Consider the following 14,806-nt stretch of genomic DNA (forward strand, 5'->3'; position numbering starts at 1 on the left):
GAATCATGACCTGAGCCGAAGTCAGATGCGCTTAACAACTGAGCCACCCAGGCGCCTCTGGCTAGAATTTCTAATACTATGTTGAATAGAAAAGGTGAAAACAGGCCTCCTTGCCTTGTCCTAATCTTAGAGGAACAACTTGCAGTCTTTCACCACTGAGTATGTTGTTTGCTGTGGGTTTTTCAGAAATGGCATTTTATTATATTGAGGTAGTTTCCTTCTATTCCTAGGATTTTGATTGTTTTTTATCATGAAAGAGTGCTGAATTTTGCCAAATGCCTTTTCTGCACCTATTGAGATGATCATGTGTTTTTTTCCTTCATTCTGTTAATGTGGTGTATTACATTGGTTGATTCGTGTAGATTGAGGTATCCTTACATTCCAGGAATAAATCCCACTTGCTCATGGTGTATAATCCTTTTAACATGTGGCTGAACTCACTTTTCTAATATTTTTTTTGAGGATCTTAGCGTCACTTTCATAAGGGATATTGATCTGTAGTATTCTTTTCTTGTAGTGTCTTTCTCTGTCTTTGGTATCAGGGTAATGCTGGCCTTATAGAATGAGAGTGTTCCTTCCTCTTCGTTTATGTGGAATAGTTTGAGAAGGATCAGTATTATTTCTTCTTTAAATGTTTGGTCGATTTCACCAGTGAAGCCACTGGGCCAAGGACTTCTCTTTGTCAGGAGATTTTTAAAAATTACTGATTCATTCTCCTTACTAGTTATAGGTCTATTAAGATTTTTAAAAAAGATTTACTTATTTATTTTAGAGAAAGTGTGTGTGCATAAGTGGGAGGAAGGGCAGAGGGAGAGAACCTTCAAGCTGACTCCCCGCTGAGTGCAGAGCTTGTTGCAGGCTCCATTCATATCCATGAAATCATGGTCTGAGCTTAACTGACTGGGCCACCCAAGCACCCCAGATCTATTCAGATTCTATAGCTATTTGCTCTGTGGTTACCATGGACATTGCATTTAATATCTTAAAGATATCACACTCTAATTTGAGTTTATACCAGCTTAACTTTAACTCTGCTATTTTAACAGCTCTGATAACAAATTTTCCAGGCATTATACTCCCGCTTATTTTTCCCTTGAAGATAGTATTGTGTAGTCTTTTATTTTCATAATCACAACCATGATAGTGTAGTCCATGATTAACTATTGTTTTAAGTTTCAATTAAGTGTCATCTGATCATTGTAAATGACATTTTTCTATATTGAGAATATATTCAAATTGAACAATTTTCATAAAAATAAAGAGGATGAAACATTACAATATAGCTGAAATTATAAAGATTGTAGTTTTCAAAATTAAAGCTTGATAATTATATAGTTTTCAGTTAAATGTAGATACGTTATAAAAGGTAAAATAAGTTTTGGTTTTTTTTTTAAAGATTTTATTTATTTTTTAGAGAGTGAGCGAGAGAGAAACAGCATGAGAGGGGAGAGGGTCAGAGGGAGAGGCAGGCTCCCCGCTCAGTGGGGAGCCCGATGTGGGACTCGATCCCAGGACCCTGGGATCATGACCTGAGCCGAAGGCAGACACTTAACCATCTGAGCCACCCAGGCGCCCAAAGGTAAAATAAGTTTTTAACTGTAGAAAACAAAGTATATTTAACTCAATAGTTTTATGTTTGAAATATTTGAATGCCAGTAAATTGTGGTTAGAATTTATTATATGTATTCTTCATAGTAATAAAATGCATAAAAGGAAATTTATACCACATTAAAGTACCTTGCACATTAAAATATTAACAGTATTGCCTAAATCTACTGGTATTTTTAAAGGTTCCAAATTCTGAATTTGCTTCATTTTAAGAATAAGTGAGATTTGAAGTGTACCAGTCTTTAAAAGACATAATTGAAAATGATTGCATTAAGTAAATTGCAAATGAATATATAGACTTTTGGAAATCCGTGAATGAATCTCAAATCTACACCATTAGCCACATGATGTCGCTGTATACCACAAAGTCTTGTCACCAAAAACTAAAGGAGGAAGCTCCATTTTGTCACAGCCTGAGAGAAGACAAAAACGGCCGGGATATTTATTATTCAAGATATAAAGTAAAGAGAGTATGGCTTTGAAGTGAGAGAGTGGTACCAATTTTTAGTGGTTTTGCGATGCTGTTTCCTAGGCAAGGAGGCAAGGGAGCCTTGCGTTTGTTGCTCTCCCTTCTGCTCCTCGCAACCTGGAAGACTGGGAGTGGTCAGGTCCACTACTCGGTCGCTGAGGAGGCCAAACACGGCACCTTCGTGGGCCGCATCGCCCAGGACTTGGGGCTGGAGCTGGCGGAGCTGGTGCCGCGCCTGTTCCGGGTGGCGTCCAAAGGCCACGGGGACCTTCTGGAGGTAAATCTGCAGAATGGCATTTTGTTTGTGAATTCTCGGATCGACCGGGAGGAGCTGTGCGGGCGGAGCGCGGAGTGCAGCATCCACCTGGAGGTGATCGTGGACAGGCCGCTGCAGGTTTTCCATGTGGTGGTGGAGGTGAAGGACATTAATGATAACCGACCGGTTTTCAGAGCAAGAGAACAAAGGTTATTTATTCCTGAATCTAGACTGGTGGATTCACGTTTCCCGATAGAGGGAGCTGCTGATGAGGACATTGGTACCAACGCTCTTCTAACTTACACCCTCAGCCCCAGCGATTATTTCTCTTTGGATGTACAGGCAAGTGATGAACTCAGTAAGTCACTTTCACTTGAATTGAGGAAATCTTTGGATAGAGAAGAAACACCAGAACTTCATTTATTATTGACAGCCACTGATGGGGGCAAACCAGAGCTGGAAGGTACAGTTCAGCTGCTGATCACAGTGCTCGACGTTAATGATAATACCCCATTGTTCGCCCAGGCTGTGTACAGAGTCCATTTATTAGAAAGTACAGCAAATGGAACATTAGTGACTACATTAAACGCCTCTGATGCCGATGAAGGTGTAAATGGAGAAATTGTTTTTTCCTTTGGCAGTGATGTTCCTCTAAACATTCAAAAAAACTTCAAAATTGATTCCAACTCAGGAGAAATTAGGCTAATTGGTAGACTGGATTATGAGGAAACAAAATCCTATGAAATTCAGGTAAAAGCAGTTGATAAAGGAAATCCTCCAATGTCGAATCACTGCAAGGTTTTAGTGAAAGTGCTGGATGTAAATGACAATGCTCCACAACTGGCAATCACACCTCTGTCTTTGCCGGTTAGAGAGGACACTCCACTCGGCACCGTCATCGCCTTTGTCTCCGTGTCCGACCGTGACTCCGGCGTCTATGGGCAGGTGACCTGCTCTCTGATGCCTCATATCCCATTCAAGCTGGTGTCCACCTTCAAGAACTACTATTCGCTGGTGCTGGACAGCGCCCTGGACCGAGAGAGCGTGGCGGACTATGCTCTGGTGGTGACCGCACGCGACGCAGGCTCGCCTTCGCTCTCCGCCACGGCCAGCATGTCCGTGGAAGTGGCGGACGTGAACGACAACGCGCCGGCATTCGCGCAGCCCGAGTACACGGTGTTCGTGAAGGAGAACAACCCGCCCGGCTGCCACATCTTCACGGTGTCTGCGCGGGACGCCGACGCGCAGGAGAACGCGCTGGTGTCCTACTCGCTGGTGGAGCGGCGCGTGGGCGAGCGAGCGCTGTCGAGCTACGTGTCGGTGCACGCGGAGAGCGGCAAGGTGTACGCGCTGCAGCCGCTGGACCACGAGGAGCTGGAGCTGCTGCAGTTCCAAGTGAGCGCGCGCGACGCGGGCGTGCCTCCCCTGGGCAGCAACGTGACGCTGCAGGTGTTCGTGCTGGACGAGAACGACAACGCGCCCGCGCTGCTGCCGCGGCCGGGGGCGGGCGGCGGCGCTGTGAGCGAGCTGGTGTCGCGGTCGGTGGGCGCGGGCCACGTGGTGGCGAAGGTGCGCGCGGTGGACGCCGACTCTGGCTACAACGCGTGGCTGTCGTACGAGCTGCGGCCGGCGGCGGGTGGCGCGCGCAGCCCGTTCCGCGTGGCGCTGTACACGGGCGAGATCAGCACGACGCGCACCCTGGACGAGGCGGACTCGCCGCGCCAGCGCCTGCTGGTGCTGGTGAAGGACCACGGCGAGCCGGCGCTCACGGCCACGGCCACTGTGTTGCTGTCGCTGGTGGAGAGCGGCCAGGCGCCCAAGGCGTCGTCGCGGGTGCTGGCGGGCGCCGCTGGCGCCGAGACGGCGCTGCTGGATGTCAACGTGTACCTGATCATCGCCATCTGCGCGGTGTCCAGCCTGTTGGTGCTCACGCTGCTGCTGTACACGGCGCTGCGCTGCTCGGCGCCGCCCGCGGAGGGCGCGTGCGCGCCTGGGAAGCCCACGCTGGTGTGCTCCAGCGCGGTGGGGAGCTGGTCGTACTCGCAGCAGAGGCGGCAGAGGGTGTGCTCCGGGGAGGGCCCGCCCCCGGCCCCGCCCCCGCCCGCGTCCAAGACCGACCTCATGGCCTTCAGCCCCAGCCTACCTCAAGTTCCAGGCTCCGCAGAAGAAAGACAACAATCCTCAGAATCAGAACACTTAGGAAAGGTGAGTCTTTCCTGTCGATTCTAGAATTGTTCTATTTCCTTTATGATTCTATTATTTTGATTCATAGCTTTGCCCTTATTTTTTTATTATTATGTTAATCTTGCCATTTGCCCTTATTTTTTTTATCATTATCCTATGGTGCAATATATGGTATGAAATAGAGGTGAATTTCTTCATTGAGAACAATTTACTTAAATGGTTTTCTTATTTTAAGATTTTGTTTTTTTCATAATTAAATCTGTTCATGAATAATTGGACTTTGAAGGACTGAAAAACACTTCAGCCTAATTTGAAAACTTATTACCTGTAAATATTTTTTCTCAAAATTAAAAAATCATAATTGGAAAAAATTTAAAGAGTATGAATATATAAAATGCATATTTCCAATTTACATCACCCATCCATTCTGTCAGAATATTTTGGAATAGGAGTATATTATTTATCTGGGCGTTTTCTAGATTATTTTTTCGATCAAGAATTCATTTGTCTTTATCTGTTTATGCAACAGGTAATAAGTTAGGTTTTCTTTTCCTTGTTTTTGAAAGCAGCCTGAATGGATCTTTTAATGCCAGGACTTCTGAAAGTACCTATCATAGGTCATTAGAATACATCACTTAGGATCACTAAGTGACATCACTTAGGAATAATTGCTAATATTAGGTATGTCTTTCAGTAGTTAAATAACCTGTTATTTGGGATAAAGACTTCACACTTACAAAATCCGTAGAGTTTTAAGGCACAATAGAGAGTTCATTGAGAAAAGAATCCCTCCCTGGGGCACCTGGGTGGCTCAGTGGGTTAATCGTTGTTGGTTGTTACGTTGTTGGTTGTTCCGTGGCTCCATCTGTTGGATGTCTGACTCTTGATTTCAGCTCAGGTCATGATCTCAGGGTAGTGGGATCCAGCCCCAGGAGGGGTTCTGCACTCAGTGAGGAGTCTGCTTGTCCCTCTCCCTCTGCTCCTCCTCCCCTGCTCACAGGCACTCTCTTTCTCTCTCTCTCTCAAATAAGCAAACAAACAAAATCTTTAGAAAAAAAGAAAAGAACCCTCTTTCAATTTTGTTAAAATATCTTTTTTTTTTTTTTTTTTTTTTTTTAGACAGAGAGCAGGGGAGTGAGGAGGGGCAGGAGAGAGAGAGAGAATCTTAAGAAGGCTCCACACCTGGCGCAGAGCCCAACAAGGGGTTAGATCTCACAATCCTGAGATCACAACCGGAGTTGAAATCAAGAGTCAGACACCCAACAGATGGACCCACCCAGGCGCCCTAAAATATTTTAACATTAAAAAAAATCTTAACATTTAAAAAATTACATTGAGGGGTGGCCAGGTGGTGGGATTTTTTTTCCTCTAAAAGTGGTGAGTACTCTAGCCCAGTTGTTATGTTAGTGGGCTGCTCAGTTATCCTTCCCAGTATCTGTATCATTAGGCTAATGTGTGCAGGCCTTCCACTGTGCAGAGAATGACCACCTGCCTCTGACACCACACTCTATGCCTGGTATAACATTTTCCACAAGTGTGAGATCACTCACTTTCTCCTGGCAACATCCATATAACTAAGGAAGTTAGCGTTTTCCCAAAAGGTGAAGACTGATATTGAATGACTGCATTTTAATTGGAAACTCCTGTGTTGGGTTGTTAAAACATAAAATTGACAAGTAAATGTTACACTTGGAGAAGAATTTTAAAACTTCAAAAGAAAATGTTTTGGTGTGAAATAACTGTCTAAAACTGTCTTCTATTTGGTTCTTAGTTATTTGCTGTTTTTTCCCTGTATGTATGTGGATGGGTATTGAATTGTAGAAATTGAATTGTAGAAATAACTTCCACTAAGTGATCTGGCCTTAGCCATTCAACGGATAGGCCATATATTCATTTTCATCCGAGATCTGCTTTTAAAGGACTTGAGAAGTTAGGTGGGGAAATCTTTTAAGGATAATCTGTTTCTACAGTAAACTTCTTAGCTCCTAACAGTTAATAAGCCTCCAAATTCAGGGAGTATATATTTCCTGGGAACCAGAAAAGTTTATCTGAGGCTTTATAGGGAAAAAAGTGACTTGGGCAAATAAGGAAGAAGCTCTTTCTTGGGAGGAGTCATCCTACCTAGAGTGTCATAGCTACTCACCACCTTTTTGAGACTTGTATGCAGACAGTATAAACGGTCAGATGAAATCTGTCCTACTAGAAGTCTGGCCACTACGTTTGTACTACAGGTAAATGGTAAGCTGTTAAAACTATATCCAGGTATACCCAGATCTCCAAGAGTCACAATTTATCACTTAAATTCTTATTGGTTTCTTATTCCTTATTTACACTTTTAAATTAAGTTACCTGAGGAGATGTCTAAGTGAGAGTAGATATTATTCACTGATACTTTATCCACACAGTGGCTCAATCTGATGAACTCATAGTTCCTTTAGTATTACCTTCATTGCCTAATAATCATTATGGAGTCTACTCTGTCATAAATTGCCTGTAGCATTCTACTTTGCAATTAGTATATTCTTTTTTTTTTTTTAAGATTTTATTTATTCATTTGAGATGCAGAGATAGAGAGAGAGGGAGAGAGAGCACATGAGCAGGGGGAGAGGCAGAAGCAGGCTCCCCCCTGAGTCAGGAGCCTGATGTGGGGCTCGGTCCCAGGACCCCGGGGTCATGACCTGAGCCAAAGGCAGACGTTTAACCATCTGAGCCACCCAGGCACCACTACAATTAGTATACTCTTAAATGTCATGAAATGTATAGTATTATAATAAGTTGTCAGAGGTATTCCATTAATATGGAGTCCATGGTGTTTTTAAATTTATTTTTTAAAAGATTTTATTTATTTATTTGTCAGAGAGAGAGAAAGCACAAGCAAGGGAACAGCAGGCAGAGGGAGAAGCAGGCTCCCTGCTGAGCAAGGAGCCTGATGCAAGACTTGATCCCAGGAATCTGGGATCATGACCTGAGCCAAAGGCAGACACTTAACTGACTGAGCCACTCAGGCATCCCATGGAGTCCATGATGTTTTAAAATTTTAATTCTGGGGGCGCCTGGGTGGCTCAGTCATTAAGCGTCTGCCTTCAGCTCAGGTCATGGTCCCAGGGTCCTGGGATCGAGCCCCACATCGGGCTCCCTGCTCAGCGGGAAGCCTGCTTCTCCCTCTCCCTCTCCTCCTGCTGTGTTCCCTCTCTCACTGTGTCTCTCTCTGTCAAATAAATAAAATCTTTTAAAAAAAATTTTAATCTGTATCTCATTTTAAAACTAGTTATTATTTTTCAAGAGTCTTCAAAGCACTAACTGGCATACAGATAACTGTAATTATTTCCTTGATTCATGCTTTTCCAAAATAATTCTTAAATGTTTATTTACTTCTTCATGAACTAGTACAATAGAATCAATTAGAAATTATGTAAGTTTGCTATTAACAAATATCATTAATGTAACTTACCTCTTATGATACTTGAGAAAGTTTAAAATACTCATTTATCCATTAAAACATTAATTGATAATTCTTTTCTAAATGTGAATGATAAAATACGAGTAAGTTGATATCCCGGCATGCATTCAGTGAGTGCACGGGAATAAAAGCTGGCATGAAAACTTTTCTCCTAATATTTAAATCACGTATTTGGTTTTATTTCAAGAGGCTCTGACTATAAGCAAAACCTTGGACATCCTTTTACCTCTCTACATTCAACCTCTGCCCATGAATTTTCTCTGGTCAACTTTCAAATATTTAGAGAACTTATGCCTCTCACTGAATTCAGAGAGACCTTTAGAATATTACATTGCCTCATCTTTCAGATACTGAATGGTGAATTATGTTCCAAAGTTACTTTTCTCTTTATTGATTGGTTAAGTCACCAATACTTTCAAGTAACAACTTTTTAAGAAACTGGAATCCAGAAATTCATCTAGAGTGGAGATCATTTAAACATAATTATTTCATATTGTGAACATTTTAGGATATGCAGGTAAGTTGAAATGTATAAATGGTGTGGAAATTTAAAAAGCAAATATACTCTGACTTGCTGTCATGAATGTATTGTCATATAGTAAAACAAATTTATAAAAGAACTGCACTGTAAAAAACTACCTTCTGGCATCTTTATATAAATAACACTTAAGACAGACAACAAGTGTATAATCATTGGATAAAGGACATAAGAGTGGGTTGTAGACAGTCCATAAATAAATTTTCTAAATTAACAATTGCTATAATAATATATAAGTAAATATGTATGTATATATGGATATGTATATACACATACTTTTTTGTTGTTAAGTAGGATCCACACCCAATGTGGGGCTTCAACTCTCAGACCCTGATTTAAGAGTCACATGCTCTACCAACTGAGCCATCCAGGCACCCCTATCTAAACATACTGTCAATGTCTTGATGTTTTGGTGGTCACGAATATCAAAGGCCTGATTTTTCTTTCTTTTTTTTTTAATCATCTTTCTGGAATTCTTTTTTTTTTAAGATTTTATTTATTTATTTGAGAGAGAGAGAGAGAAAGCAAGAGACAGCAGAGCGGGCGAAGGGGCAGAGGGAGAAGCCGACTCCCTGCTGAGCAGGGAGCCCGAGTTGGGGCTGGATCCTAGGACCCCAACGCGTGGAATCAGGACCTGAGCCAAAGGCACATGCTTAACCAACTTAATCACCCAGGTGGCCCTGATTTTTCTACAAAATGTAGACTTTGAGGCCAAGTGGTAAAAGTTAGGGGTCTTGAATCAGATTGAGATCCCACCCAAATAACACCAGTTAATATTTTTAAGTTACTTAACTGGTATGTGTTTTCACTTCCTTGTTTGTAAAAAGTGACTTGTATTAATACTACCTCGGAGAGTTGTGAGAATTTAATGGGAAAAAAGAAGAATTTAATGGATAACCCCATTACAACCCCAGGCTTGTCATGTAGGGAATATTTCCAGTAGATGTCCACTACTATTACAACATTAATCATTCTACTATATTTTACTATGTCATGGATTGGGATATTTGGAAGTGATGAATTAGTATAAAAGCTGTAAGGTTATATTTCTATAAATATAAAGAATTTGAAAAGTGCTCGAAGGAAATTACAACTAAAATAGAAATTTTGGGAAAGATCAGAGGCTAGTATACAGAGAAGGTGGGTACATTTATTTAATACTTACACATTTAGCCACATGATGTCGCTGTCCACCAGAAGGTATTTAACGACAAAAGAAATGAAGCATGCGTTATGTACTCAGATGCTGCTCTCTGAAATACGGCCACGGTAAGGTTATTTAAGAAAAGAATGAGGAACTCAAATTATTTTTTGAAGTTTGGATCAAGGCAAGAACGACACAGTATTTGGAAAAGGCTTGCAAGGGTGTTTTCACGGAGAGAAGAAGGTCCAGGAGCCCGGCGATTACTGTTTTCGCTTCTGCTCCTCTCAGTCTGGGAGACCGTGAGCGGCCAGGTTCATTACTCAGTCCTGGAGGAGGCCAAACACGGCACCTTCGTGGGCCGCATCGCCCAGGATTTGGGGCTGGAGCTGGCGGAGCTGGTGCCACGCCTGTTCCGGGTGGCGTCCAAAGGCCGCGGGGACCTTCTGGAGGTAAATCTGCAGAATGGCATTTTGTTTGTGAATTCTCGGATCGACCGGGAGGAGCTGTGCGGGCGGAGTCTGGAGTGCAGCATCCACCTGGAGGTGATCGTGGACAGGCCGCTGCAGGTTTTCCATGTGGAGGTAGAGGTGAAGGACATTAACGACAACCAGCCAGTTTTCCCGGTGGCAGTAAAAAAATTATTTATTTACGAATCCCGGCCGCCTGGTTCTCGGATTCCGCTAGAGGGCGCGTCAGATGCAGATATTGGAGCCAATTCTCTGTTGACCTACAGTCTTAACTCTAACGATTATTTTACCTTGGATATTAAAAGAAATGATGATAATATTAAATCCCTTGGACTCGTGTTGAGAAAAGTTTTAGATCGCGAGGACACTCCTGAACATCACTTACTAGTAACGGCTGTTGATGGTGGGAAACCAGAGCTCACCGGAACTACTCAAGTGAAGATCACCATTCTAGATGTAAACGACAACGCCCCAGAGTTTGAGAGGACTGTCTACAGAGTCAGTTTATTCGAAAATGCACCAAACGGTACCCTAGCAGTGATTGTTAACGCCTCTGATTTGGATGAAGGAGTAAATAAGGACATTGTATATTCTTTCAATACAGACATGTCAGCAGATACTCTTTTGAAATTCCACTTAGACCCAGTTAGTGGATACATCAGTGTAAAAGGTAATATAGATTTCGAGGAAACTAAGTTATATGAAATCCAGGTAGACGCGACAGATAAAGGAACTCCCCCAATGACAGGTCACTGCACGGTTCTGGTGGAAATTTTGGACACCAATGATAATGTACCTGAGTTGGTTATCAAATCACTATCATTACCTGTATTAGAAGATGCTCCCCTCGGCACGGTCATTGCCCTAATCAGTGTGTCTGACCGCGACTCTGGTGCCAACGGGCAGTTGACCTGCACCCTGTCACCCCGCGTTCCCTTCAAGCTGGTGTCCACCTTCAAAAACTACTATTCGCTGGTGCTGGACAGCGCCCTGGACCGAGAGAGCGTGGCGGACTATGAGCTGGTGGTGACAGCACGAGACGGGGGATCGCCTTCGCTGTCCACCACAGCTAGCATGTACGTTGAGGTGGCGGACGTGAACGACAACGCGCCGGCATTCGCGCAGCCCGAGTACACGGTGTTCGTGAAGGAGAACAACCCGCCCGGCTGCCACATCTTCACGGTGTCTGCGCGGGACGCCGACGCGCAGGAGAACGCGCTGGTGTCCTACTCGCTGGTGGAGCGGCGCGTGGGCGAGCGAGCGCTGTCGAGCTACGTGTCGGTGCACGCGGAGAGCGGCAAGGTGTACGCGCTGCAGCCGCTGGACCACGAGGAGCTGGAGCTGCTGCAGTTCCAAGTGAGCGCGCGCGACGCGGGCGTGCCTCCCCTGGGCAGCAACGTGACGCTGCAGGTGTTCGTGCTGGACGAGAACGACAACGCGCCCGCGCTGCTGCCGCGGCCGGGGGCGGGCGGCGGCGCTGTGAGCGAGCTGGTGTCGCGGTCGGTGGGCGCGGGCCACGTGGTGGCGAAGGTGCGCGCGGTGGACGCCGACTCTGGCTACAACGCGTGGCTGTCGTACGAGCTGCGGCCGGCGGCGGGTGGCGCGCGCAGCCCGTTCCGCGTGGCGCTGTACACGGGCGAGATCAGCACGACGCGCACCCTGGACGAGGCGGACTCGCCGCGCCAGCGCCTGCTGGTGCTGGTGAAGGACCACGGCGAGCCGGCGCTCACGGCCACGGCCACTGTGTTGCTGTCGCTGGTGGAGAGCGGCCAGGCGCCCAAGGCGTCGTCGCGGGTGCTGGCGGGCGCCGCTGGCGCCGAGACGGCGCTGCTGGATGTCAACGTGTACCTGATCATCGCCATCTGCGCGGTGTCCAGCCTGTTGGTGCTCACGCTGCTGCTGTACACGGCGCTGCGCTGCTCGGCGCCGCCCGCGGAGGGCGCGTGCGCGCCTGGGAAGCCCACGCTGGTGTGCTCCAGCGCGGTGGGGAGCTGGTCGTACTCGCAGCAGAGGCGGCAGAGGGTGTGCTCCGGGGAGGGCCCGCCCCCGGCCCCGCCCCCGCCCGCGTCCAAGACCGACCTCATGGCCTTCAGCCCCAGCCTTCCACCTGGTCCCATTGGCGGGGATAGAGAAGAGCAGCTGAATGTGGACGTTGATCTTTCTGCTAAAGTGAGTACAGTTTTTAAAACCCTTTCAAAATGTCCTTGTTTATTATTCTTCAATGTTTTTATTCTTTTTGAAACATGTTTTTGTTAATTGGTTTTCTAGGATTTTGTGGTTAAAATGTTTGAATTTCTTTTGACTAATGTTTTTGAACTGAATCAGCAGTAAGTAGTGAGAACCATATTTGTAGTTTTTTGTCGTTGTAGTAGTAGTAGTTATTATTAGGTGCGGTAATAGGATTATTTTATTGCTAATGTATGGATAGAAACTAAATATATTTTTCTTGATGAATTGTATTGTTTAGAATATTTGACTCCCAACTGTGGTTTACTAATCCTTGCTCAATGCTTCAGTAGCCTTTGCCCCTTTTCATTTGGAATTCTTTTTTTTTTTTTTTTTATTTATTTATTTGAGAGAGAGTGAGATAGAGAGAGCATGAGAGGGGGGAGGGTCAGAGGGAGAAGCAGGCTCCCCGCCGAGCAGGGAGCCCGATGCGGGACTCGATCCCGGGACTCCAGGACCACGACCTGAGCCGAAGGCAGTCGCTCAACCAACTGAGCCACCCAGGCGCCCCTTCATTTGGAATTCTTAACATGTGTTAGTCTAAATGTCACTGGCCCATTTTATGAATTCACCATAACTCTCACCACTCACTGTTTGTTTTTTATATCCTCAGTTTCAAGTATTAGTTTATTAAGCCTGTTATCTCTATGAAGTCTCTTTTACTCACTCATTTATGTGAAGTCTTAGTTCTTTCTTTCTACTTGAACATGATTCATTTTAGTCCTTGTGCTCACATTTGGTAATACATTGTATTGTTGCTAGTTTTCCAATTGGGTAAAGAAAACCACACACACCATAATAATAATTTTATTGCTTTAGCATCATATCTTTGTACATCTTAAGTTTCTCACTACTTTTATTAGTAAGCATTGAAAAAATCTATAGGAAGTGAAGTTTTATACTCCTTTATATCATTTAGAAAATATTCTTTTTGAAAGTATATTATTAATTTTGTTAAGAATTGTTTTCCATCAGAACAATTTGTTGAGAATACTACTCTGTATCTAATTTTAAAACTATTAAGGGTGCCTGGGTAGCACAGTCCGTTAAGCATCTGACTCTTGGTTTCAGCTCAGGTCCTGATCTCAGAGTCCTGAGATCTAGCCCCTAGTGGGGCTCCACCATCAGTGGGGAGTCTACTTAAGACTGTGTCTCCCTCTGCCTCTGCCCCCCACCCCGTGCTCTCTCTCTCTAAAATAAATAAATAAATCTTAAAAAAAAAAAAAACTATTCTAGGGATGCCTGGGTGGCTCAGTCGTTAAGCGTCTGCCTTCGGCTCAGGTCATGGTCCCAGGGTCCTGGGATCGAGCCTTGCATCAGGCTCCCTGCTCAGCAGGAAGCCTGCTTCTCCCTCTCCCACTCCCCCTGCTTGTGTTCCCTCTCTTGCTGTGTCTCTCTCTGTCAAATAAATAAATAAAATCTTAAAAAAAACCCTATTCTACTAGCAAACTTATTAATCATTAACCTATTTTGCAAACAGTATTAAGGATGCTAATGTCGAAAAACTCCAATAAGTTAATTACTTATTGTTATTACTCGTGAGTATTTTCCTCTGAATACCAACCTGTCCATTAATGTGTGTTATGTAGTACATAAAATGTGTGTTATATAGTACATAAAAACTCCAAATAACTGGAACCAAATAAAACAAAATGAGATTGTTTTGTAGTCATTTCCCTATTTGGCATTTGATAATTTCTCCAAATAGATGGACTTCCATTCAAGTTTTCTTGCCATGGGAAACTGAACCTTAGCCATATTACAGACTAGAAAACAAGTGATTATTTCTAAACCATGAAAGATAAAAAGAAAATACTAACCTTCTTGTGGGAGGTCATTGGGTTCCAGTGTATACAATTATATGGACTATTTTTATACACAAATTATAACTACAGCTTCCTACTTCCTGTACAAGCTTCCTTGCTGAAGCCTCGTTAATAATCAGTGACATTGTGAGTGAGACTAACATACAATAGAGAAATAATCCTCTTTTTTCCTATTTTCATTTCCTTTTCTGTCACTATCCTTTGTTGACCCCTGTCCATCAACTGTTAGCCACAGCATGTCCCACCTGAGTTCACATGTTATTTCATTTGGCCTGGTTTTCATCCTGTTGTAATTAATAGGGTCATCCAAAGTTCTTCTCTCCCAGGGTGTGGGACTTCAGTCTTCAAATTGACCTCTCCTCTTCAAATTCTTGTCTAACAAGATTCTCAGTTAATAAGACATTTTAAAGACTTTTGAGTTTTTCTCTTTAGAGATATATTGCTGCTATACAGATGAATACTAATAGTTCTCACATAAATATCCTTTATATTTTGTTGCATTCCTCATATATGCATTTAATTATTTTCAAAATAAAGTAAGTGGACAGGGAGTCTCTTTTGGTTTCTTCCAGTGTGTTTGACATTTATGGTCATTTTGTACAAATCTACAGTTTCGGTCCTCAAACAG

General features: G+C 43.9%; 2 protein-coding genes across 2 annotated transcripts; both read left to right on the forward strand.

Moving 5' to 3' along the window:
- The first annotated feature begins 1,792 nt into the window (after window positions 1–1,792).
- LOC123842201 (protocadherin alpha-1-like) lies at window positions 1,793–4,724 on the forward strand. Its single transcript, XM_054506744.2, has one exon. The coding sequence runs from the start codon at window positions 2,127–2,129 to the stop codon at window positions 4,560–4,562; it is 2,436 nt and encodes an 811-aa protein (XP_054362719.2). The 5' UTR covers window positions 1,793–2,126; the 3' UTR covers window positions 4,563–4,724.
- A 4,304-nt stretch (window positions 4,725–9,028) lies between these two features.
- On the forward strand, window positions 9,029–12,697 carry LOC123841984 (protocadherin alpha-3-like). The gene has a single exon (XM_045871433.3). It carries the CDS (start codon window positions 9,806–9,808, stop codon window positions 12,380–12,382), a length of 2,577 nt encoding a protein of 858 aa, XP_045727389.2. The 5' UTR covers window positions 9,029–9,805; the 3' UTR covers window positions 12,383–12,697.
- The last annotated feature ends 2,109 nt before the right edge of the window (window positions 12,698–14,806 follow it).

This window comes from Mirounga angustirostris, unplaced genomic scaffold (genome assembly GCF_029215605.1).
Source record: "Mirounga angustirostris isolate CCGP_5_RB_7025 unplaced genomic scaffold, mMirAng1.0.hap1 SCAF_7, whole genome shotgun sequence".
Lineage (NCBI taxonomy): Eukaryota > Metazoa > Chordata > Mammalia > Carnivora > Phocidae > Mirounga > Mirounga angustirostris.